This window comes from Mustela lutreola, chromosome 7 (genome assembly GCF_030435805.1).
Source record: "Mustela lutreola isolate mMusLut2 chromosome 7, mMusLut2.pri, whole genome shotgun sequence".
Lineage (NCBI taxonomy): Eukaryota > Metazoa > Chordata > Mammalia > Carnivora > Mustelidae > Mustela > Mustela lutreola.
This window is the reverse complement of record NC_081296.1, coordinates 9270290-9293012: the sequence shown is the minus strand read 5'-3', so window position 1 is coordinate 9293012 and position 22723 is coordinate 9270290. Positions and strand designations below refer to the sequence as shown.

At 50.2% G+C, this 22723-nt stretch overlaps 1 protein-coding gene across 1 annotated transcript; it reads right to left on the bottom strand.

Annotated features, from left to right (window-relative positions):
• Positions 1-3426: 3426 nt before the first annotated feature.
• Positions 3427-14973, bottom strand: RLBP1 (retinaldehyde binding protein 1). The gene is made up of 8 exons (XM_059179581.1): positions 14802-14973; positions 12314-12402; positions 11937-12065; positions 10479-10683; positions 8700-8878; positions 5006-5164; positions 4039-4149; positions 3427-3772 (listed from the first exon to the last, which is right to left on the bottom strand). The coding sequence occupies exons 2-8, from the start codon at positions 12323-12325 to the stop codon at positions 3614-3616; spliced, it is 954 nt and encodes a 317-aa protein (XP_059035564.1). The 5' UTR covers positions 12326-12402; positions 14802-14973; the 3' UTR covers positions 3427-3613.
• Positions 14974-22723: the final 7750 nt, after the last annotated feature.

The following is a 22723-nucleotide window of genomic DNA, read 5'->3' as shown; positions in this document are numbered from 1 at the left end:
AGTGCAAAGTTGGCTTTTATATCCTTAGACATTAAAACCGGCCCGAGTGGCTTCCTCCAAATCCTCGCTGCCTCCATATGTCAACACACAGGACTTGCAGCAGTGCCTAGTTGGACCACCTGGGAAGCTTGGAAATTTCTTGATCTCCAGACCACATCCCGGACCAATACATCAGTGTCTGGGGATGGTGTCCGGGCCTCATTGTTTTAAAGCTCCCCAGGAAATTCCAGGGGCGCCTGGGTGGCTCAGTGGGTTAAAGCCTCTGCCTTCAGCTCAAGTCATGATCCCAGGGTCCTGGGATCGAGCCCCACATCAGACTCTCCACTCCGCAGGGAGCCTGCTTGCCTGCTTCCCCCCGCCCCCCGTCTGCCTCTCTGCCTACTTGTGATCTCTGTCAAATAAATAAATAAAATCTTTAAAAAAAAAAAAAAAAGAAAGAAAGAAATTTCAGCCTGCAGGGATCTTGTTAAACTGAAGATTCGAATTTAGCAGATCAGAGGAGGGGCCTAAGATTCTGCACCGGTAGCAAGCTCCGAAGAGGGACAGACCCCCCGTCCTGGGACACCCCCCCCCCCCACTGTTAGTCGTGAGGTTCCTGGGCATCCTGTGAGCTGCTTTCTCTACCCTGCCCTACCAGAGCCACACCTACTGTGGGAAGTGGGATTGAAAGATGGTCCAGTTCACCCCTCAGAAGACACTTCGGCTCTTTTCCTGACTGTCTTAGGACCCGCCTTCCCTCTTCCAGGGAGCTCTGCAGATCACCAGGTGGCCTCAGAGTCCTCTGGCACCCCTTAGGGTAAACGAGAGAGACTGAGTAGTGTGGTGAGTCTCTTTCAAGGCTCTCTGAAGCCGGTGGCCTGTTTCCCTACTGAGACCTCCACCCACACCTTCTTCACAAATGGCCTCCATCTACTGACTGACAACATTCTGCAAAAGTCCACGTGAGGATGGCCAAAATGCATCATTGTGACTTTGCAAACCCTCACTTCTGTGTGGCAGACTCGGAGCCTCATCCCAGATGTCTTCAGAAAGAAAGCCATTCCAGGCAGCAAATGGCTGGCATGAAATTCATGTTTCGTTGTCCCCCTTCCCATACTTGGTGGCTTTCAAAAGAGTATTTTATTGTCCCTTTTCCTCTCTAATGAATGTGGCAGTGGCGGTCACACATAGGAATCCAGCATGTAGGCAGCTGGGATTTTGTGAGGCTGAACGTGGCTGATTTTAACATTAACATTTATGGTCTTCAAACAGGTTCTCCCAAAGGTGGCACCACCCTTTCTGGACAGAGAGCTGGCCTGTTCCCCTCACCTCTCTTTCATACCCCTGTGGTTCTCTGCGTCTGGAGGGGCAGTACCAGAGAACGACCAGCAGGGGGCGGTGCCAGCCCACATTTGGAGCTGACTCACAGGGCCCCAACCCCACAGCCTCTTCCTCGGAAAGCAGCTGGGCTTGCTTGTCAGATCCTGACCCTGAGCTGAGGTGCTAGCCCTGCTGATTGTAGGGGTGATCCCAGCATCCCATTTGGATCCGAGTGATAGCCAAGGCCGCCCCAAGAGCTTCCTTGTCGGCATCTGCCTGCAGTTTTCTCCACATCCTGATCTCATTTGTAAAGTAGAGCCCCCATCAACCAGAGGGTGGGCCTGGGCTGCATTTACAAGGGCTCCTGGCAGTTGGGGACCAATGAAGTCATTCCAGAGGGATCAGCCTTTGTTTCCCTCAGATTTGGGACCAACTCTTTTACAAGACAACTAGAAGTATACCCTGAGAGCTCTGAAAATTTCTTTACCTCAGCCTCACCCACACACCCCTCCTACCAACAGCTCTACCCGTAGGGTCCCCAAGGCTCCCAATCCTGCCGAATGTGAGTCTCCACCCCTGATCACTCGACCCCTTGGCACCACCGCTCCGGGTTCACACCCTCATACTTGAAATACCTTCTCAGCCCCTGATGTTCTAGGAGATCCTTTGGCGGGTAACCAGAGTACCTTCCCACTTTCAGACTCCAATAAGAGTTCCGTGTAAGATTTGATTTGGAAAAGGGGACCCTCACCTCCGAAAGCATTTTGAAGGGTTTGAAGAAAGGGTCTGGGGAAAATCCTCAAGCCTCCCAACCCTCCACCCGCGATAATCTGCTATGATTCCTCCTCCAGCTCAGGAGTCCTATGTAAGTATCATTTATGACCATGAACTCTCAACTGCGATCACTATAAAGAAAGAAGCTACCGGGATATGAGCATACCCTGCACACCATAGAAAGAAGGGATATAAGAAATCAATGCATGTGTGTGAATGTACATTCACACGTACCCATACGTGCTGAAAGCAAGAACAATGACTCTCAGTGGATCAGAAAAATTTCTGAGTGAAAGCAGATGGATTATACCTCTAGCCCAGGAAATCGCTGAAGGTCCTGTCCCCAAAAGTGGGTGCAGTACCCAGGGTGTTTCACGCCCACAAGGAGGGGCAAGTCTGGGAAAGCCCAGGGGTGATCACTGGGGTACCTGGGGTCCCTGGGCAGGTGCAGATAGACCAGCTGACCCTCAGCCACCACACTGGCCAGACCACAGGCACACGTGTGTGCCCCCACTTGGGAAAGTCAGTGGCGGATCTGGGGAGAAGCCGCTGGCAATGCCCACAAGCTTGGGTGCCCAGCAGTCAGCTCTGCTCTAACGCGGACTCTCAGCCCACACTCAAAAACCACCAAGCACTTGAGGAAAGCAGACTTTACAGAAGGAAAGTGTGTGCATGTGTCAAAACATGCACAGCTGGGGGCGCCTGGGTGGCTCAGTCGTTGAGCTCTACCTTCGGCTGAGGTCATGATCCCACGGTCTTGGGATCAAGTTCAGCATCGGGATCCTAGCTCAGCAGGGAGCCTGCTTCTCCCTCTGCCTGCTGCTCCCTCTGCTTATGCTCTCTCTCTCTCTCTCCAACAAATAAATAAAATCTTTAAAAAAGCAAAAAACTACCAGTGAAGGCAAGGGGTCTAGAGGAGAGACCTCACATAGGAGGGGACACAACCGCCACCCGGGAAAGGGGGCCCAGCTCCTGACCATCACTGCACACATCACACCATGCCCGACTGAGGGGAATAGGCCACCACAAAACGGAGCCCCTTCGAGGCCCCTTCCACCCCCAAATCCCACGTGGAAAAGCCCTTAGCTGCCTGGCAGCGGCCAAAATTAGTGTTTGCTAAATCATTTTATATCCCCCCCCCTTATCCTTCTAATGTATTTCACTGTATTTTACTTGGGCAGGGGAGAGACCTTTAAATCAGCCTCCTTGCCTGTTTTCACAGACCCTCGGAGGTAAAACTGCTAGAAAGGAAATCATGGAGAAGCTCAGCGTCTTTGAAACTCAACCCCACACAAGTCACTGTCCTAAGAGCCAGAGGCGGTAGAAATAGAATTCTCCCCAATTCTTCGTGTTCAAGGGAATTGCCCCTGCTTTATTGACCCCCAACTTGAGAGGACGGTGACACCTGAACTCATCCAAACTTAGGGAGGTTCAGGGGAACCACAGCCACCTCGGGCAGCCCTTTTCCCAAACTTCTGGGTCCAGGACAGCTGAGGAGAGCCCGGGGGTGCTAACTACGGTTGGGTGGCTGGAGCCGTCCTCAGAAAGCTGTGTTCTCGGCTTGGCCCCGGGGGCCAAAGAGCTTCTCAGCAACGACCTTGCCATCATACTTGGGTAGTGTGCCCCCAAAGTCGGCGGGCAGGATGTCCTCATCAATCTCCTGGAAGAAGCCAGAGAGGTCATCTCCGTGGACATAGACCTGCAGGGAAGCCAGGGAGCCAGAGCTGAGTGAGGGGTGCCCTCAGGATGGGGACCGGAAGGGAAGAAAGGGGCAGGAGGAGAAAGGCACAGCATGCCTCGTGTGCCTGATGGTGTCCGTCTCCACAGTCCTCCCGGTCGTGCTGTCACTCGGCTCAGGACCACGGCACAGAGTCTGAGGAGGACTCAGGTGGGGTCCGCTCCCCCTCCCAGCCCCATCCCCCTGTCTCAGGAGCGCTTTCCTGCTATGTGTGGCCACGCACTTACCCGTTGGAGCAGCTTGGTTTTCAGAAAAGGCTTGACCATGTTGTAGGTCGTGGTGAAGTACCACGGCTGGTGAATGAAGTGGACGGCTTTGAACCGGGCTGGGAAGGAATCCTGCAGTGACAGAGAGGTCCCCAGTCCATGGCCCCGGTGGCGTCGGAGGCTCCCACTCGCTCCCCCACTGCCTCCCACTGGCTCGAGGACAGACTTGTCTCATCACATGGTTGCCCCAAAGGATAGCTCACTAAAGGTTCCATCGCTGGGCCGTATTGGGGAGGGAGCCCCAGAGGCCATGCAGCCCAGCCCTCTCCCTGCTGGTGTACAACCCCAAGAAGTGAGGAAATGACATGGTAGCGTTGTTTGGTGTTTAGGTGACCGAGCTTTTCCAAACCCAAATGCCCACAGAGTGGACTGAAAACTATTATAGACCCCAAGGACACTGCTGTCCTACCTCACTGTCCTTCAACACCCGCCCCCCACCATGACCCCCATCTCTCACCCCTCCTTTCCCAGATAAACATAAAGCAGACTTCAGGAGGACTTCTGAACACGTCAGTATATACAGGAGTGAGCTGTCAGGGACATTAGCGATCATCCCTTCCTGGGGTCAAAGTCACATTCAAAAAGAAGCAGTGTGACATGTCTGGACAGAGAAGGGGATCCCAGGTCCAAAGGTAGAGATTTAAGTCTGGCGTCTGCCACTTTAGAGTTTTATGAGGTCACTCAAGTCCCTGAGCCTCGGTTTCAAGGTTTGTAAAATGAAGTAGAAGGGAGGAAGGGTCTGCTCTCAAGGCGTTCAGGAATGAATGTTGATCACCAAGCCAGCCTTTGTGATCATCATTCCTCAAGATGGCCGTAGGTGGTCTTCTTCTCGGGTGCTGGCCAGCGCCCTTAAGTGGGGCATCTGGGCCCAGCTTCCCAGCCTCCTTACCTGTGTGAGGCTCCTGCAAGACAGAGGGGGAGGCCTCACCTGGAGCATGTCCACCATCTTCCTGAGATCCGAAGCCCGAAGTCCGGCAGCCTGCTGCATGGTAAAGCCCTTGAAGTTCTCGATGATGCAGAAACCATTAATCTGAGTTTCCTCGTTCTCTAGTAGCTTCTCCAGGATGAAACAATATGCCTGCAAGATCTTGGACACAGAGTGGACGGGCCATAAGACCCAACGTGCAAAGATAATTAAGGCTTAAGGTCCTCAGGGGAGAGCTAACGAGTACATCCTTTACTGGAGAAAATTTGTCACAGGCTTTAAAAAATGGCCCATTCCACATCTGTGGGTGTGTCTCAAGAAAATAACCTTGAGTCATTTCCATGGTTAGATGCTAGAGTGCTTATCCCTGCGCCCTTTTAATAGTAGAAACACTGGAAACAACCTAAATGCCCAACAATAAGGGACTGATGAAATGGTATATTCATGCCATGGAATATTCTGGAACAGTTAAAATTATAGATATATAACTTTATATATTATTATTTTTATATATAAAAATATATAATGATATACATAATTATATAAAATATATATAATGATACAGGAAAATATTCAATCATGATATATTATTGTAGGGTATGATTTTTATAAGAAAAAAATATGTGTATGTGTGCATGTGTGTGCCTGTTTCTAGAAAAAGTGGATTGGAAGGATATGAGATGATAGAAATCTCTGAGTGGTAGAATGGTGTATGATTTTTAATTTATGATATTTTTGCATTTTCTAATAAGTACATATCACTTACATAATAAGAAAAAATATTTTTTAAATAGTCTTTTTTTAAAGATTTGATTTTGGGGGGGTGGCTCTGTCAGTTAAGCATCTGACTCTTGATTTCAGCTCAGGTCTTGACCTCAGGGTTATGAGTTCAAGCCCCACACTGAAGTCATAAATAAAACAAGATTTTATTTTTTTAAGGATTTTATTTATTTATTTGAGAAAGAGAAGAATGAGCAAGAGGAAGAGAGAATCTAAAGCAGGCTTCACACTGAGCGCAGTCTGATGCAGGGCTCTATCCCATGACCCTGAGATGATGACCTGAGATAAAATCAAAGTCAGAGGCTTAGCTGACTGAGCCACCCAGGTCCCCCTAAAGATTTTATTTTTAAGTAATGTCTACACCCAATGTATTCACAACCCCATGATCAAGAGGTGCATACTCTACCAACTGAGCCAGCCAGTAACCCAAGAAAAAATATTTTTAAATCTCTTCCACAAACACACACATGCACGCACACACACACACACACACACACACACACACCGTCAGTCCTAAAGCCAGTAGCAAGAAAATCTTTTTTTAAAAAAATCAGGGCCAGGGCGCCTGGGTGGCTCAGTGGGTTAAGCCGCTGCCTTCGGCTCAGGTCATGATCTCAGGGTCCTGGGATCGAGGCCCACATCGGGCTCTCTGCTCAGCGGGGAGCCTGCTTCCCTCTCTCTCTCTCTGCCTGCCTCTCTGTCTACTTGTGATCTCTCTCTGTCAAAAAAAAAAAAAAAAAAAAAAATCAGGGCCATAAGTAGAAATGGAAAAGAAAAGCTGTCTTTTCTATTTACAATAATATGATAGCACTCTTGGAAAACCCGAGAGACTCAATTATAAAACTACCATAAATTTAAAAATTCAGGATATAAAATTAATATACAAAAACAATAATTTCCATATATATCAACAATAACCAATCAGAGGATATAATGTCAGAGAAAACCCCATTTAAAGCAACACTTAAGACAAACTTAAGGAAAAAGGTGTCTAATGTTTGTGAGGAGAACTTTAAAAGGCTCTAAAAAGTTCAAAAGTAGGGGGCACCTGGCTGGCTTAGTGGGTAGAGCCTGTGACTCTTGATCTTGGGGTCGTTGAGTTTGAGCCCCACGTTGGGTGCAGACATTACTTAAATTAGTTAATTAAAATAATAGAAATAGAAAAGAATAGAAAAATAATAGAAATAGAAAAGTTCCAAAGTAGGCACGTTAAAGGGACAGCACCCCTCATTCGCGGATAGCTGTTAGCTGTTGGCTGTTGCATTCAGAAGGATTCTAATTTTCCCCAAGTTTGTTCCCAATAAAAATACATTTCTCCTGGAGCTGGACAAGTTAATTCTAAACTCTCTAGGAAAAAGCAGACATAAGAAGAATAGCTAGAAAAGCCCTGAAAAAGAAGACTCACATCGACAGAACTAACCCTAACATATTAAACATTCTACACAATCTGTAATTAAAACATTGTGGTATTGGAGCATAAATAGAAAGAAATTGTTGGCACAGAATACAAGTCCAGAAATAAACCCAAATGTAGATGCAAATATAGGCTACGATAAAGATGGCATCTCAAGTTACCGGGGAAAAAAGTCGGATTTCTCAATAAATGATGATGCTGGGACAATGAGATAACATCTTCTTAAGTGAGTCTGCACAGTTTTTTTTTTTTAAGGGCTTGGAGGGACATGCTGATGTTCTCCCAAGACAAACCCTAGTTCCCCCACTTAGTGTAGGTCTCTTAGGGGCTTGACCATAAAAGTCACACACACATATGTAAATGCAGAGACCAAAAACACTAATTCAAAGGGACCTATGTACTCGTATGTTTATTGCAGTGTTATCTACAATAGCTGAACTACGGCCCATCGACAGACAAATGAAGGAAGACGGGGTATATACGTACAATGGACCATCACTCAGCCATCGAAAGGAATGAAATCTTGTCATTTGCAATGACATGGAAAGAGCTAGAGAGTGTGATGCTAACTGAAAGAAATCCATCAGGGAAAGACAAACACCATATGATTTCACTCTTATGTGAAACTTAAGAAACACACGAATAGGGTGCCTGGGTGGCTCAGTGGTTTAAGCCGCTGCCTTCGGCTCAGGTCATGATCCCAGAGTCCTGGGATCGAGTCCCACATCGGGTTCTCTGCTCAGCAGGGAGCCTGCTTCCTCCTCTCTCTCTCTGCCTGCCTCTCTGCCTACATGTAATCTCTCTGTCAAATAAATAAATAAATAATCTTAAAAAAAAAAAAAAAAAAAAAAAAGAAACACACGAATAAAGTGGAAAAAAGACAAAGGGGCAAACCACAAAACAGACTCTTAACTATAGAGCACAAACTGACGGTCATCAGAGGAGGGGGCTGTGAGGGGACGGGTAAATAGGTGATGGGAATTGCCGAGTACCTTTATCATGAAGAAAAAAATAAAATCATAAGAGGGGCGCCTGGGTGGCTCAGTGGGTTAAAGCCTCTGCCTTCGGCTCAGGTCATGATCCCAGGGTCCTGGGATCAAGCCCCGCATCGGGCTCTCTGCTCAGCAGGGAACCTGCTTCCTCCTCTCTCTCTCATTCTCTCTCTGCCTACTTGTGATCTCTCTCTGTCAAATAAATAAATAAAATCTTTAAAAAAATAAATAAATAAAATAAAAAAGAATATTCTTCAACTCATGGTTAAGTAAATATAGCAGAGAACTCAGAGTGCTTAATAGGTTGAAACTGGGGTTTTCTAGAATCTCTCCCAACCTGCCGTCCATTAATCCCCGTGCTCTGTGTCATCTCGGCTTTCAGCACTTGGCAAGGGTGACCCACAGCTGTCACTCCCACTTGGTAAGGGGACCCGGGGGCAGCAGCCATGTATGGGCCCGCAGGCCCTGCCTGCAAGTTCTCCCCTGCCCGGGAAGGTGGTCCCCCACTGACCTCGTCAAAGGTGATTTCTTCAGCATCCCAGTTCTCGATATTGAAGAGCATGACCACGCGGCCATACTTGTCCCGAGTGGAGAGGACACCAGGGTAGCCGGCCTCCACGGTGCAGCGGACAGCCTCTGGGGACAGGCTGTCGAAGAGCTCGGGGTACTGCAGCCGGAAGTTCACGTAGCCTGGAGGAGGGAGAGCAGAGAAGCCCCTCAGGGAGCCAGCCCCTCGGGGAGGGGCCCACAGGAACATTCCAGAGACCCAGACGTGTCCTGTGTGTGATGGAGCAGGACATGCAACCTTTCCGAGCGCCTTGTCTCCTCTTCAAAAACATGGGGAGAGACTACTGGCCGATCCCAGCAGGAATCAAAGGAGATTCTAGGTATGAATTTGTAAACTGTGCAAACATGCGGTGTAACCCGGAATCTGAGGATGATTTTCATTACTTTTCTCTTGCCACAGGCAGAGGTACAGGCTTTCCTGTTGGGCACAGGGTTAGCTGAGTAGAAAAGACCCCCAAGATCAAGCTTCAACCCCAATCAGAACCCAAAGGCCCTTCCCGATTCCAGAAGCATGTCTCCTGCCCACAAACCTCACCCTTCTCTGTCCTCAACAAGTCTCTGTCTCTCTCAACCACCCAACCCTACAGGGACCAGGCCCAGGAGAGGGGCTTGGGGAGCGTTTGCCTCGGGAATGCCACCGACCTCCTCACTATTCCTACCCCCCTCCAGGTATAAGCCCTCCACCTTGCTGTGCCCTCTGCCCTATTGCTATATCTCATCCCCTTTGCATTTTTCTTCAGAAGTTCCCTTTGCCCAGGAGCCTTCCTGGCCACGTTACTCGTGTCTCCTTTATTTTTCCTCATTATCCATTCTTACTCCCGAACAGTCTAGGGAGCTTTATTTCTCTGGCTTATTGTTTCCGCCTTTAGCTTATGAAGTCCGTGAAGGCATCTCCCGTCTGCTTGGTTCTCTGCTGCATCCTTTGCCCTGAAAGAGTGGTTGGGGGGCGCCTGGGTGGCTCAGTGGGTTAAGTCTCTGCCTTCGGCTCAGGTCATGATCTTAGGGTCTTGGAATCTCTGCTCAGCGGGGAGCCTGCTTCCTCCTCTCTCTCTGCCTGCCTCTCTGCCTACTTGTGATCTCTGTCTGTCAAATAAATAAATAAAATCTTTAAAAAAAAAAAATAAAAGAGGGATTGGCACAGTGTGGCTGTGAATTCACTCTTGGGGAAGAAAGGAAGAAGAGAAAATGTATTAGCTTGTGGAGGGCCTGCTCGGACACCCCTTTCTTTGCCAGGGCACCAAGGATTGGATTTCCTTAGGAAACTTGTCCTCAGGCAGCCAGCAGGCCTGGGCAGGTCTGTCCTCAGGGCTCCTTCCCGGGGCTGGCATCATCTCCGGTCGAATCTGTATGAGGCTTAGGTACCTGCAGGGCAAGGGGCCACACACCAGCCTTTCCTGCCTCTCCGGGCTGGGGTCGCAGGCGGGGAAGGCTCTCCAGGACCGGGAGAGAGGAGAGGGGAGCCAGACCTCTAGGAATGTGGAGGCTGCTGAGTTCACACCCCATTTTCCGGGTGAGGATAAGGAGGCTCAGGGAGAGTGGTTCTCACAGGGCAGGGAACACGTAGGGAATGGAGAGGACATTCCCTCCATGCCTGGGTGAGAGTCATCACCCTCCATGCCTGGGTGAGAGTTATCACCCACCATGCCTGGGTGAGAGTCAAAGCCACAGTCACCCACTCCCGGCCTTCCGGAGGCAGAGGCGGTCCCTCCAGCGCGGGTCTCACCTCTGAGCAGCTCGTAGGCGCGCCCCACGTCGAACTTCCGCGCGCGGATAAAGCGCAGGAAGAAGGCGCTGTCCCTTCCCTGCACCCTCTCGGCCACCGCCCGGGCCAGCTCCTGCCCAGACGCCGCCTCGGCCTGCACCAGCTCCTGCAGCTCTCGCACCACCTCCTCGCGGGTCTCCTCCCGCTCGTTTAGCTCGTCCTTGGCCTGGAACAGGGTCGGGTGGAGGCGGCAAGTCACAGACTGGCGCGCGCGTGCGGAGCAGGACGCCCGAGCCAGGAGGCTCCTGCCAGGGCCAGCGCTGCCGACGGCCAGAGGGCTTGCCATGGGGGCCACCGCTCCTCTGCCCCCACGCGCACCACCCGCACGGGCAGCACCCGAGACCGCCAGCTACTTTCGCGGCAGAACATGGAGTCAAAGGGCCCATCCTGGGTTTGTTGGCAGGAGACCCCAAAGGTGTCCGCTCTTAGGGAGCACTGCGCTATGGCCTTGAAATAGTGAAGGCCGCCACCCATCGCTGTAAGGTGGGGATTCATTCATACCCCATTCTCAGGATGAGCAGACTGAGGCCCCTAGAGTCAGAAGGGGACACAGGGAGGAAGGGGTGGAGCTAGGGCTCACATTCAAAGTGGGACTTTGAATCACTTCCTCCTGCAGTCTCCCAGGCTTGAATCTGATCTTTCCAAAACCAAAGATACCCTGAAGAGGGCAGCCTGTCCCCTGCATCATATATTCCTCCCCTTGGCTGGGTCTGGAGAACTCTTCTGTATGCCTCAGGCAGGTCTCTCCATGGACAGCCGAAGTGAGGGGAAGGCAAAGGAGGGGGACTCAGGTTTAGGGGAACTCGCAGCACCTTTCCCTTGGTAGCAGAGATGGAAGTTAGGAGCCCAGGCTCGGCCCGGCCCTAAGACAGCTCTGCCACTTTCTGCAGAGCACAGTCTGATCCTCTCTGAGTTGGTCCAACAGTCTTCTTTCAGAGGTACAAAAGGCAAGACCCAGAGAGGGAAAGCAACTTGCTCAAGGTCACACAGCAAGTTGAAAGTTAGGTCTGAGTCTACAACTCAGGCTTCTTGCCTGTGTAGTGGGGACGGCAGTTGGATTCCTGTTTCCCTGGGCTGCTTGCAAACCAATGTTCCTCATATCTGAGTCTAGGATGAGCTCTCATACAAAGGTCCTAAGTCCTGGCATTGATATCAAGGAACTCTGTTGGTGCTATAGTCTTGGATTAGGCTGGCCTCGATGTCCGGTCAGCCCAGCTGCTGCCATTGCCCCAACCTCCAGGATGGCCCCTAGAACAGGCCAGTCCATTAGCTCCAGGATAGCCTAGAGCGCTGGGGCTGTAGGCTCCAGCTGGACCCAGGACGGGGCTGGACCCGTCCTACAGGAGAGAGGATGTTGTCAACATTCCCCCGCTTTTAGCCCCCCTAGCCCAACCCTCCCAGCACCCTGGGTCTCCTCACCTTCTGTAAGGTGTGGCGGGGAAGCTGGCTGCATGGGCCAAAGACAGGTCCATGGTCCTTGGTTGTAAGCCGCTCCAGCTGGGCACGGAGCTCCTGTTCCTCTTCAGGGACCACACGGAATGTGCCCACCTAGACAGGGAGAAGTCAGGAAAAAGCAGGGAGAGTCCCCCGTCAGCCAGAGCAAGCCAGTGCAAATGAGCCAGCCCAGACCCTAAGCTAGTACTTTGGTCCAAGGTCACTGTTAGCCCTTCTCCCTTTGGGTGGAGTCACGGGTGGGGTTGTATGGGTGAGTGTCCATAAGGGTCCCGAGCAGACCAAACAATAGAGAAACGGGGAGGGGGTGGGAGGGAGGGAGACCAGAGCACAGGGGTACTCACGTTCTCGGACATGCCGCCTCTGAAGACTCGGAGTCCTCAGAAAAATAAGGGCTTAGCTTCTGTCCTGGTCTCTCCAGGCAGCCTCCTCCCTAGGACAGGAAGTCAAGGGGGCAGTAGTCTGGATAGACCACTCTCTTATTGTCTCAGAACAGTGCATCTCAAACTTTTTTTTTTTTTAAGATTTTTTTATTTATGTATTTGACAGACAGAGATCACAAGTAGGCAGAGAGGCAGGCAGAGAGAGAGGGGGAAGCAGGCTCCCTGCTGAGCAGAGAGCCTGATGCGGGGCATGATCCTAGGACCCTGGGATCATGACCTGAGCTGAAGGCAGAAGCTTAATCCACTGAGCCACCCAGGCGCCCCACATCTCAAACTTTTGAGTGCCTAAGAATTACCTAAGGAATCTGGTAGAAATGCAGGGGCCTGGGCCCCTCACCTGTGATTCTGACTCAAGAGGGCTGAACTGGGCCCAGGAGTCTGCATTTTAAAGCAACACCCCACCGCCCCCCAACCCCCACCCAGCCATGGCCCTAAAGAAAATGATCCTTGGGCTACACTTTGGGAAACATTCCTTTGAGAAGGAATACACACAAAAATACAGCAAACCTTAGTTCTTAAGATAAGCCAGTGCAAGCAGGGAGAACCTAGCTTCGACCTCCATTCTGAAGTTACGTGATCGCTGCAGGATCGCTGCAGAATAAGGCAATCCCTCCTCCTGTCTGTGGCCCTCCCTCTCCAGCCCAAAGGGGAATCTCAGAAACTTCCCAGCCTAGCGGATGGTCCCTTCTCCAGTACATTCGTTCTCAGGAGTGGGGAGGACTAGTTACGTAACCAGAATACTGGGTGTGTGTTCTGTGCTCTGTGATGCACTATGTAATTCCAAATCCATATCTCAGAGCCAGAGCCAGCATTATTCTCCCCATCTTACATGGGAAGAAGCAGACCCAGGGGAAGAGTAAGTTACATGGCCACTGTCACACAACCAGAACAGGGATCAGGCTTTGCGCCCAAGCTGGGACTTTCTATGGGCGCTGAGATGCAGCCTCTGGTGGCGAAAGTTGCACCTGGGTTCAAATTCTGTCTCTTCCACTTGCAAGCTATGTAATTTAACCTGAATCTTGGCTATCCCCTGTAAAAGGTGGGGGGGGGGGGTGGAAGGAGGGTCCTGAAGGTGAAATTAAATAACCTGCACAGAGGCAGTGCTCGGCCACGAGAACGAAGCTCACCTGTCGCCCACATGACAACCTGCTCAACCCACTGAGTATCTTTGGAGACAGCGCTCCTGTTTCCGGATTTTTTTCTTGTCTTGTCTAAACATCCCCAGGACCTTTAAAGAAGCCGTCACCACCCTGTTCCATTCTCTGACCAGGTTCCCAGTTGCCAGTTTCATCCCCTGTTCATTACTGGTAAGTGACAAAGGTGGGACTTGACCCACCGCTTTGACAGCAAGGGCCAAGATCTCTCCAGGCTAAGTCCCTAGGACAATGGGTGTTACAGAAAACCCTTTAGAGTCAGAGAAACCTGGGTTGGAAATGTGAGCCTGTCATTTACCACCTGCATGACCTTAGGCAAGTTGTTTAACCATTCTGAGCCTCGGTTTCCCCATCTGCAATTTGGATAATACCTGTACCTACCAAATAGAGTACAAAAAACACCATAGTGTTTTTTGCTCTGAAACATGATATCCCTTCCCTTTCTTACCATCCTACTGATCATTGCCCCATGTGCCCAGAGAGACTGGGAGGATCCCAGGGGATATCCAAGGACCTCCCAATTCCCTGCCTCTCCCATTTCTCAGCCCCAGTCAGGGCAGCGAACCCACCAGCAGGAACTGAACCTCAGCTTTCTCTCTGGCAGGTAGATGTCCAACTGTGTGCACCCAGAGACAGACTGAAATACTGGTGTGGCCTCTCTCACTGGAGCAGGAACGGAGAGACTGATAGAATTGAGATTAGACGGGAGAGATAGTGGCTGGTTACCCCCAGCCTGTTAAGCAGATCATTAGGACAAGATCCTAGAGCCTCGAAATAAAGAGCTAAAGTCAGTACAGCAGCTCTTTTAAAAGTATGCCCAATCTAATTAATTTTGAGTTTTTAAACGGTATACAATGAAAAAACATTCACCCCCATCTCAGGGTGAGGCTGTTTCCCCGCCATCTAGGTTGCCAGATAAAATACAGAATGTCCAATCTTGTGTCTATTTCAGGTGAACAACAAAGACGTCTGAAGCATAAGTATATCCCACGCAATACTTGGGACATACTTACACTAAAAAAAGTCTTTGTTGCTCATCTGAAATTCACATTTAACTGGGGGCCCTGTATGTTTATTTGCTGAATCTGCCATCAGGTGGATCTAGTACCACTTGGAGAATGGCCATTTGGTTTCCGTTTCAGAGGCAGCCTGGGATGGGGTCTCCCCAGCCCCCCCCGACTCCTTACCCCAGTCCTGGGCTCCCTGGCCCGGCCAGACCCCTGCTACTGACTTACCTACCAGCTCCTCCTTCGGGGTACCTGGTGCCTGCGTCGTCCTCCTCCTCGGGGAGCCTGGACGTTGCCTCCACTGGGGGCGTGGCCCAGTCAGCAGGCTGGGATTACTGTGTCACAAGGAACTTCTCAAGGCCCCCAGTTTCCCGTTAAATCAGGCTTACAGGGAGGCCCAGATTGGGGCAAGTGAAGCACCAGGGGGGAGAGGGGATTGGCCTGGGCCTGGCTGCAGCCACCTCAAAGCCCTCTTTTGTGTGCTTCTGCTCCCGAGTTCCTGCTCAGCCGTGTGGAAGCTGGGCAGTGGGGGTGGGATCCGGGTCAGCCCCCCCCCCCCCTCCTCGCTCACTCATGCTCACTCTCATTTGCGGGGTTGGGGGGTTCTGAGAAAGCACATCCCAGGGTAAGAAGACATGCAAGAGATGGAGGGAAGTTTTAAATGTGACTGTGGGTCCGGTGGCAGCGGTGACCGATCCAGGCCTGTCCCTCTCCCCTTGGGTGTGGTACTTGTCCCCTCCGCAGTGAGTGGGGTCCCCTGGTTAAGGCAGAGTGGGAAGAGGGCAAGGCAGGGGGAGCCGCCTTCCACGCAGTATGGCGAGTGGTAGGAGCCTGCTTGGGAATAAGGCTGGCCGCTTTTCAGTCCTAACTCCAGACCCTTCTAGCTGTGAGAATTAACTTCAGCACTCTAACTCAGTGTCCTTGAGAAGCTGGGATAATTAGGCACAGGCTGGTGGCTTTAGTGAGGATGAACGTGCTTGGCTCAGTGCTGGACACTTAGTAAACGTAAAGGCACAGTAGATGTTGGCAGTTACTCCAAGTCCAGAATCCATATGCATCTGGGTGGCGGGGACCCACATTATCCAACCCTCTGCTGTCCCTCAGCAGGTGGCTTCCCGGGGGCTCTGCTTTGGTAGTTCCGTGCTGGGGGTGCGGTGGAGAGGGGCGGCGCGGGATGATTCCTTAGTCTTTCTTTGGGATTCCAAGGGCAGGGAGCTCCTTGCTTTTACTAGAGGACGATATTAGAGGATGATCCTCCTTGCTTTAAAACTCCTCCTCCGTCTGACCCCCAAGCAGCCGTCTATAATGTCACCCTCGGTCCTGATTTTGCCTCGCGGGACAGGACCAGGATCTGTGCACAGGACATTTTCCAGAGTCCAACCCCAGAAAGGCTTTTTGTTTTTCCCCAGAAATAGTTCTTGGTTTTCAACCGATTCCTACTTGGATAGGTTTGGGATCCCTTCACCCTCCTGTTCCCGCTCCAGACACCCTGGGGCTTATGAAAATGTCATGGAGGGGCAGTCCCTGGGAGCAGCACCTGACCCCACTGGTCTCCCTAGACCCCTTCCTCTAGAGCAGGCGGCAATACCTGGGCTTGGATCTTGGGGTGCAGCTAAGTGATGTTAATCTCCTTTCTTCTGACGGCCCCTTCCCTGGGCTCCTGTTCAGGCTGCTGTCTGACTCTATTTCCTCCCAAGTCCTCTCTGGAGCTGGAGAACCCCTCATTTCTAGCATTTTGCTCCTGAGAATTCTGCAGAAGCCACTGGCCACATGAAGCTGTTTAACACCTGAAGTCGGATAATGGCACCAAAGAACTGAACTGTAACCTTAATGAACTTAAATTTAAATTGAAAAGTTGGTACCAGTTCCAGTTATTGGGAAACGGTGAAGTATGTTTGGAATAACTTAGGTGTATGATTCTACTTTTTCTTTCTTTCTTTTTTTTTTTTTTTAAGATTTTATTTATTTATTTGACAGGCAGAGATCACAAGTAGGCAGAAAGGCAGGCAGAGAGAGAGGGCGAAGCAGGCTCCCTGCTGAGCAGAGAGGCCGATGCTGAGCTTGATCCCAGGACTCTGAGCCGAAGGCAGAGGCTTAACCCACTGAGCCACCCCGGCCCCCTCTACTCTTTCAACAGCAAATTCTGTGATCAAGTATTTAGAGTCTGACCTGAGATGTGCTATAAATATAAGATACCTGCTGGCTTTTGAAGACTGAGTACAAAAGGAGCATACAATTTCTTTTTTTTAATTAAAGATTTTTATTTATTTGAGAGCGAGACCACTCATGCACGATCTGGCGGAGGGGCAGAGGGAGAGGGAGAGAGAATCTTAAGCAGACTCCCAGCTGAGCACAGAGCCCAGAAAAGGGCTTGCTCTCTGGACCACCGTGAGATCATGACCTGAGCTGAAATCAAGAGTCAGATGCTTCACAAACTCAGCCACCCAGGGGCTCCAGCCTAAAATATCTTATTAAGGTTCTGAAATACTAGTGCTTATTGGGTTGAAAACATGAGTTAATTTCACTTGTTTCCTTTTCCTTTTTTTGATGTGGTCATTAGAAAATTTAAAATTTTCTCATTTTAATTTTAATGGCTCCCATTGTATTTCTAATGAACGGTGCTGGTCTAAACGTTGCTACTCCTTGGAATGTGACCTGTAGACCAAGAACATCAGCATTATCTGGGAGCTTGTTAGAAATGCAGATTCTCTGGCTTTTCCCCAGATAGGCTAACTCAGAATCAGTAGGTCAACAAGGACCAACCACCCCCCTCCCACCCCCCCCCCCCCGCCCCCGGCTCTCCCCTCCCCCTCCCCTTCCCCCTGGCCCTACCCGTGATTCCTATGCACAGAAAAGTTTGAAAAGCACTGCCCTAGAGTTTCTGGCCCTCTGCCCCTTCTGCCTGTGCCCAGCACATGACCTTGCCTGATCTCAAATCTGAGGATTGGTGGGGAAGTAGGTTGAGGATCATCCTTGCCTCCATCCTCTTCCTGTTTGGGGCAGGCCCGTGGTGGCGTGGGTGGGGATATAGGAAGTAGAGAAAGGAGAACGGGGGGGGGGGGGGGGATTCTAACCTGATTCCAGGCCACAGTTGCTCTCAGGGGGTGCTCCACACCTGTAAAATGGTGTTACGGGCTGAATTGTGTTCCCCCAAATTCATGTCTGGGAAGTACTATCCTCCCTCTGAAGGTGACTGTGTTTGGAGATAAGGCCTTTAAAGGGTAAGTAAGGTAAAGTGAGGTCATCAGGGCAGGCCCTAATCTGACTGGTGTTCTTATATGAAGAGGAAATTTGGACACAGTTATAGACGGAAATTATGTGAAGACACATATTGCACCAAAGGAAGAGGCCTGGGAAGAAACCAGTCCTGCCAACAACTTGACCTTGGGTGTCTCACCTCCAGAATTGTGAGACGATGCATTTCTGTTGTGGAAGTCCCTCAGTCTGTAGTACTCTGTAACAAGCTAATGTAGATGTGATTCGGGAACTTTCCCCCAGGTACCTCCCACAGTGTGAGCTTTGTGGGAGACAAGGTGGGGTGGGTGAGAACTCCGGCTGCTCTGCGGGAAGGAAGGACGGAAGGCCCAGCATAGGCCCGGTAAAAGCTAGCTGATAGAGTGCATCGCAAGGAACACTCCAGGGCACCAAGAACACTTGTGGGTTAAAGCCCCAGAAAAGAGCTTTTCAGGATGCGAGCAGGCTGTGAGGCCCTTTTTAGGGAGCAGAGCTTTCTGTGGCATTATTTTCTGCTCACAGCCCTGCCTCTGCCCTGCCCTTCCCCCACCCGCAAGAGTCACGTTCATGTCCAGTTCCTGTGCTGGAACAATAGTGCCTTTGTGTGAGAGGGGATGCTGCCCTCATTGGCCCAGACACCTGTGCTGGTCATGTTGGCAGAAAACCTCGGGCTCCCTGGCTCTCTCTCCCAGGCTGGAGGCAGGCAGGGAGGGGGCTTGGATTGGCTGTGCCTCCTTCTGTACCGTGACAGGTGACTTACTTGCAGTATCTCATCCAGTCCTTTCAGATGTGAGGAAGAGAGGATCTTCCCCTTTCTTACAGAATAGGGAGCTGAGAGTTAGAGAGGTGGGAAGCCCTGCCCAAAGCCACACAGTTGGTGGGGAGTGCGGTCCTGGTCACTCTAAAGCCCCCTTACTGTGCAACACACAGGCTGGGTTCCGGCTTCCAGACCCTCCAGACATGAGAATGACACAGGTGTGGCTGCTCAGGAAAGTGACACCTGCCCCTGCCTTCTGGGGAAGATGACATCACCTCACTTTCCTGAGGTCAAGAGTCTGGTTACTGCCATTCCCTTTAGACCAGCAATAAATGTCCTGTGGGAGGGAGGACCCTAAGGAATGCTCTGGTCTCAACCTCTCCTTTGGAAAATAGGAAAACCCAGGTTGAGGGACATTCTGCTTCTTCCTACAGTCACACAGTGGGAATGAGAGTGATATGACTTTCACGGGCTGCCCCACAGAGCTAAAAGCTTTCAGGTGTCCCGGAGCCAGGTTCATTCTTCAAAGAAGTGTCTCCCCGGTGGCAGTGGGAGAGTGGGCAGTGCCAGAGACGAAAGCTGTGAAAATAAATAAAATCCCCCGAAGTAAGGTTTAATAATAAAAGGAAAAACAAACAGGATGTATTTCCCCCTAAAAAGGGACATTCTCATAATGAACCACAGTATAATGACCAAAACCATGAAATGAAGGTTGATAGAATACAATTAGATAATCTACAAACCTTTAAATTCCAGTTGGTTGGCATAGAGTGAACTATGATCAACTACAAGCCTTAATGAAATGTTACCAATTGCAAGGGGCCGGGTTTTAAGGATTACTTTCCCCTCTCTTCCTCATCCTGTCTCTTAGACCTCTGAGAAAAAGAGAGACTGAGCAGGGGGAGGGAACTAACATTTTTGTTTGTTGTGGTTGTTTTGAACTTTTATTTTTTAAAAAATATTTATTTATTTATTTATTTGAGAGAGATCATGGAGGGGCAGAGCCAGAGACAGAGAGAGTCCCAAGCAGATTGCCCCTGGAGCACAGAGCCCATCATGGGGCTCAATCTCATGACCCTGAGATCAGGACCTGAGCCAAAACCAAGAGTTGGACACTCAACCAGTTGCACCGTCCAGGCACCTGTTTTGAACTTTAAATCTTCAAATGACTGCAAGTTCACAAGAAGCTTCAAGAGGAGTAATATATTTTTAAGCCGAAATTTGGGGTTTGAAATATAACATTTCATTGGGATAATTTAAAACCATATTTTTCCAAGGATGAGTTCATGATTTTGTACCCATTTAATAAGCATGAAGTATCCTGGGCATCACTTTTCTAGACACTGGGGATACAGAGAGTGAGCCGTTAAATTCCTACCCCAAACCCTACCAAGTTGGAATTTCTTCAGTGTAGACTCAGCTGGTTCTCCTTAACAATCTTATGAGCTGCCCAGATCGTATTATCTTTTTTAATTTTTTTGGCTAATTATCCTCACCAGCTTCTAGTGTCTACCTCAGTAGTGTGAAGTGTTCATATTGTTGTAAAGCAGATCTCTAGAACTTTTTCATCTTGCAAAACTGAAACTGTTCTCTATTCAACAGTAACTCCCTTTTTCTTCTTCCTCCCCAGACCCTGGTCAAGCATCATTCTACTTTGTGTTCCTGTGAATTTCACTCCTTTGATACGTCCTGTGAGTGGAATCATACAGTACTCGTCTTTTTGGGACGGGCTGATTTCGCTTAGCATAATGTCCTTTGGGTTCATCCGTGTTGTAGTGCCAGCATTCCCTCCTTTTTCAAGGCTAAAGATTATTCCTGTGTATGGATATACATACATATTCCTTCACTAGTCCTTGAAGATTTTGGTTGTCTCCACCTTTCGGCTGCCGTGAGCAATGCTGCTGTGAACAGGGGTGTACAAACCTGTGTTTGAGACCCTGAGTTCAATTCTTCCATATTCTTCCATATTTAGACCCAAATGTGGGACTGCTGGAGGGAACTGACACTGGGAAGGGTTTCTAAGTGCTAGGCTCGGTCCACGCTGGTGTGTACAACTGTAAGCCCAAAGGGTAGCCAACGGCCAGTCTAGGGGGATGAAGTGGTTTTCACGCAAACACAGGAAGCCCCTCACACTGCAGGACCCACTGTCCTGAATGGTAGGGGGCTTCTGTTTGTCCTTTTTCTCTGGACTCTTGCAAATATCAGTAGTTATAACGTTACCACACAAATGTGAACTACGGACAAGGCCTGAAGAACATTTCGTTCCACTATTGTGAACCTGTTTTTAATTGGCTGTTTCTTCTAAAGTTAATGGATCACCAGCTGCCCAGTATAGGAATCTAGTTGGTTGAAGCAGATAAGTAAGATTTGTTGTTTAGTAAGGAAGCCTGCGGCAGGGTGGGGAACACTGTTATTCGAGTCCCGTTCTTTTCCTTTGCATGTATAACACCCATTCGTGCTAATGGAAAACAGATGATGCATTCACTCAACAAGGGGGAGGAGACACATTGAACTGTCAGTGCCGCTGGGGAGAGACGCTCACACGGGCAGTTCAGTACGTGTACCCGGGATGCACACCAGGAGGCTCAGAAAGGCAAATGAGCACAGCCACATACATTTATCGCTGTCTGGCCTGCTCCCATAAGCAGCCAAGAAGGGAGGCTTTGAGGAAGAAGACGAGGCAAAGTCATCTGTGTCCTTGGCAAGCTAAAGGATTCCTTTCAGGAATCGTCTTCCAACTCAGCTGCTGTGTTTTAGCCACATATTACAGCTCAATATTGAGCCAGAAACGTGATAGAAGTAAAAGTTGCTTAAGAAGGGTCATAAGCAAGGAGCAGGCCTGGGCAGCTGACGGGCGTCCCTCTCTTCCAGCGGTTGTTTCTTCCAGTACCGGCCAAGTAGACCCATCCAACCCCTGCGGACTGCGGGTCAGGCTCCACACTGAATGCCTCCCATCTGAGTATTCTTTCCCATGAAAGCATCCTCATCACCCTCTCCTCAAAACCTACAGTTTTGTCTGTGCTCCCTGTGTCAGTTCCCAGGCAGTGTCAACACACCCCCGCCTGTCACTCAAGCCTGGATATTCCTCAGCTCCTCCTCCATCTACCCCAAACTGGGGCACTCCACTTCCTAATCTCTTTCACATGCAGTCCACTTGTTTCCGCCTGTCCCCACTGCAACTACCTGTTTCCAGGGCAATGTAGCCCCTAGAGGGTCCTGCCTTCAGTCCTCCCCAACTCCATCATCTTTTTCCTTTTTTTAAAAGATTTTATTTATTTATTTGACAGACAGAGATCACAAGTAGGCAGAGAGAGGAAGGGAACCAGGAACCAAGCAGAGAGCCTGATGCGGGGCTCGATCCCAGGACTCTGGGATCATGACCTGAGCGGAAGGCAGAGGCTTTAACCCACTGAGCCACCCAGGTGCCCCCCATCATCTCTTTTTAAGTCTCTGCAGCACTCACCTGCCAGAGAGATTTTCCTACAATGAGTACAGTCCTTCCACTTCTGCTATTCCACACTACCCGTGATGTGAAGACAGGTGATGTGAAGACAGGCGTTCTCACCCCACCCCACCTCCACCTCCTGTACTAGTCAGGAACTTTCTTGCTTGGTGCTCTCAGGCAGGCCCTTTGCCCAAGCTGCTCCTTCAAGCTAAAAAATCTGCCTGCCGCCCCCGACCCATCCCATTGCTCTTTGCTCTACTGTTAGTTGTTCAGTTAACAAATATTTACTGAGTATTTACTGCTTTGCCAGGCTGTGCGCTAAGAGCTGAGGTTTTGCAAAAAAGCCCCCTGGCACGTGGGACTTACATCTTGGGGGGGTTACCGACACCTCCCCTAGCACAAGGAGTGGGACACTTCTTGTGTCTTCATCTGCCTTCCAGGTGCCTCCAATGCAAAGACCTGCAGGTGCCTTGATTCTGCCACTCTGGCGCTCACTGTTCCCCTAACAGTAACCAGGGAGTGTTAACTGGTCAACACCACGCTCCAGCTGCGTTCAGGCCACACTGCGCATGCTCTCCGCGGTTCTGAATGCGAGTGTGCCCGCTGCGCTTCCCCGCGACTGGGAATGGGAACGTCCAAGTACTGCCGTTCCCTTCTGCCTTAATGGTACACCCCATGCGCATGCGCCCTGACAGCGGAAATAAGTCGCGGGTG

What these genes read in the sequence shown, in the direction of transcription:
- RLBP1 (XM_059179581.1), bottom strand. An exon ending in CCCGCCACACCTTACAGAAG is followed by an intron (nt 10,684 to 11,936) that starts GTGAGGAGACCC and finishes ACCCTGTTCCAG; the next exon opens with GCCAAGGACGAGCTAAACGA. An exon ending in AAACCAAGCTGCTCCAACGG is followed by an intron (nt 3,773 to 4,038) that starts GTAAGTGCGTGG and finishes GCTTCCCTGCAG; the next exon opens with GTCTATGTCCACGGAGATGA.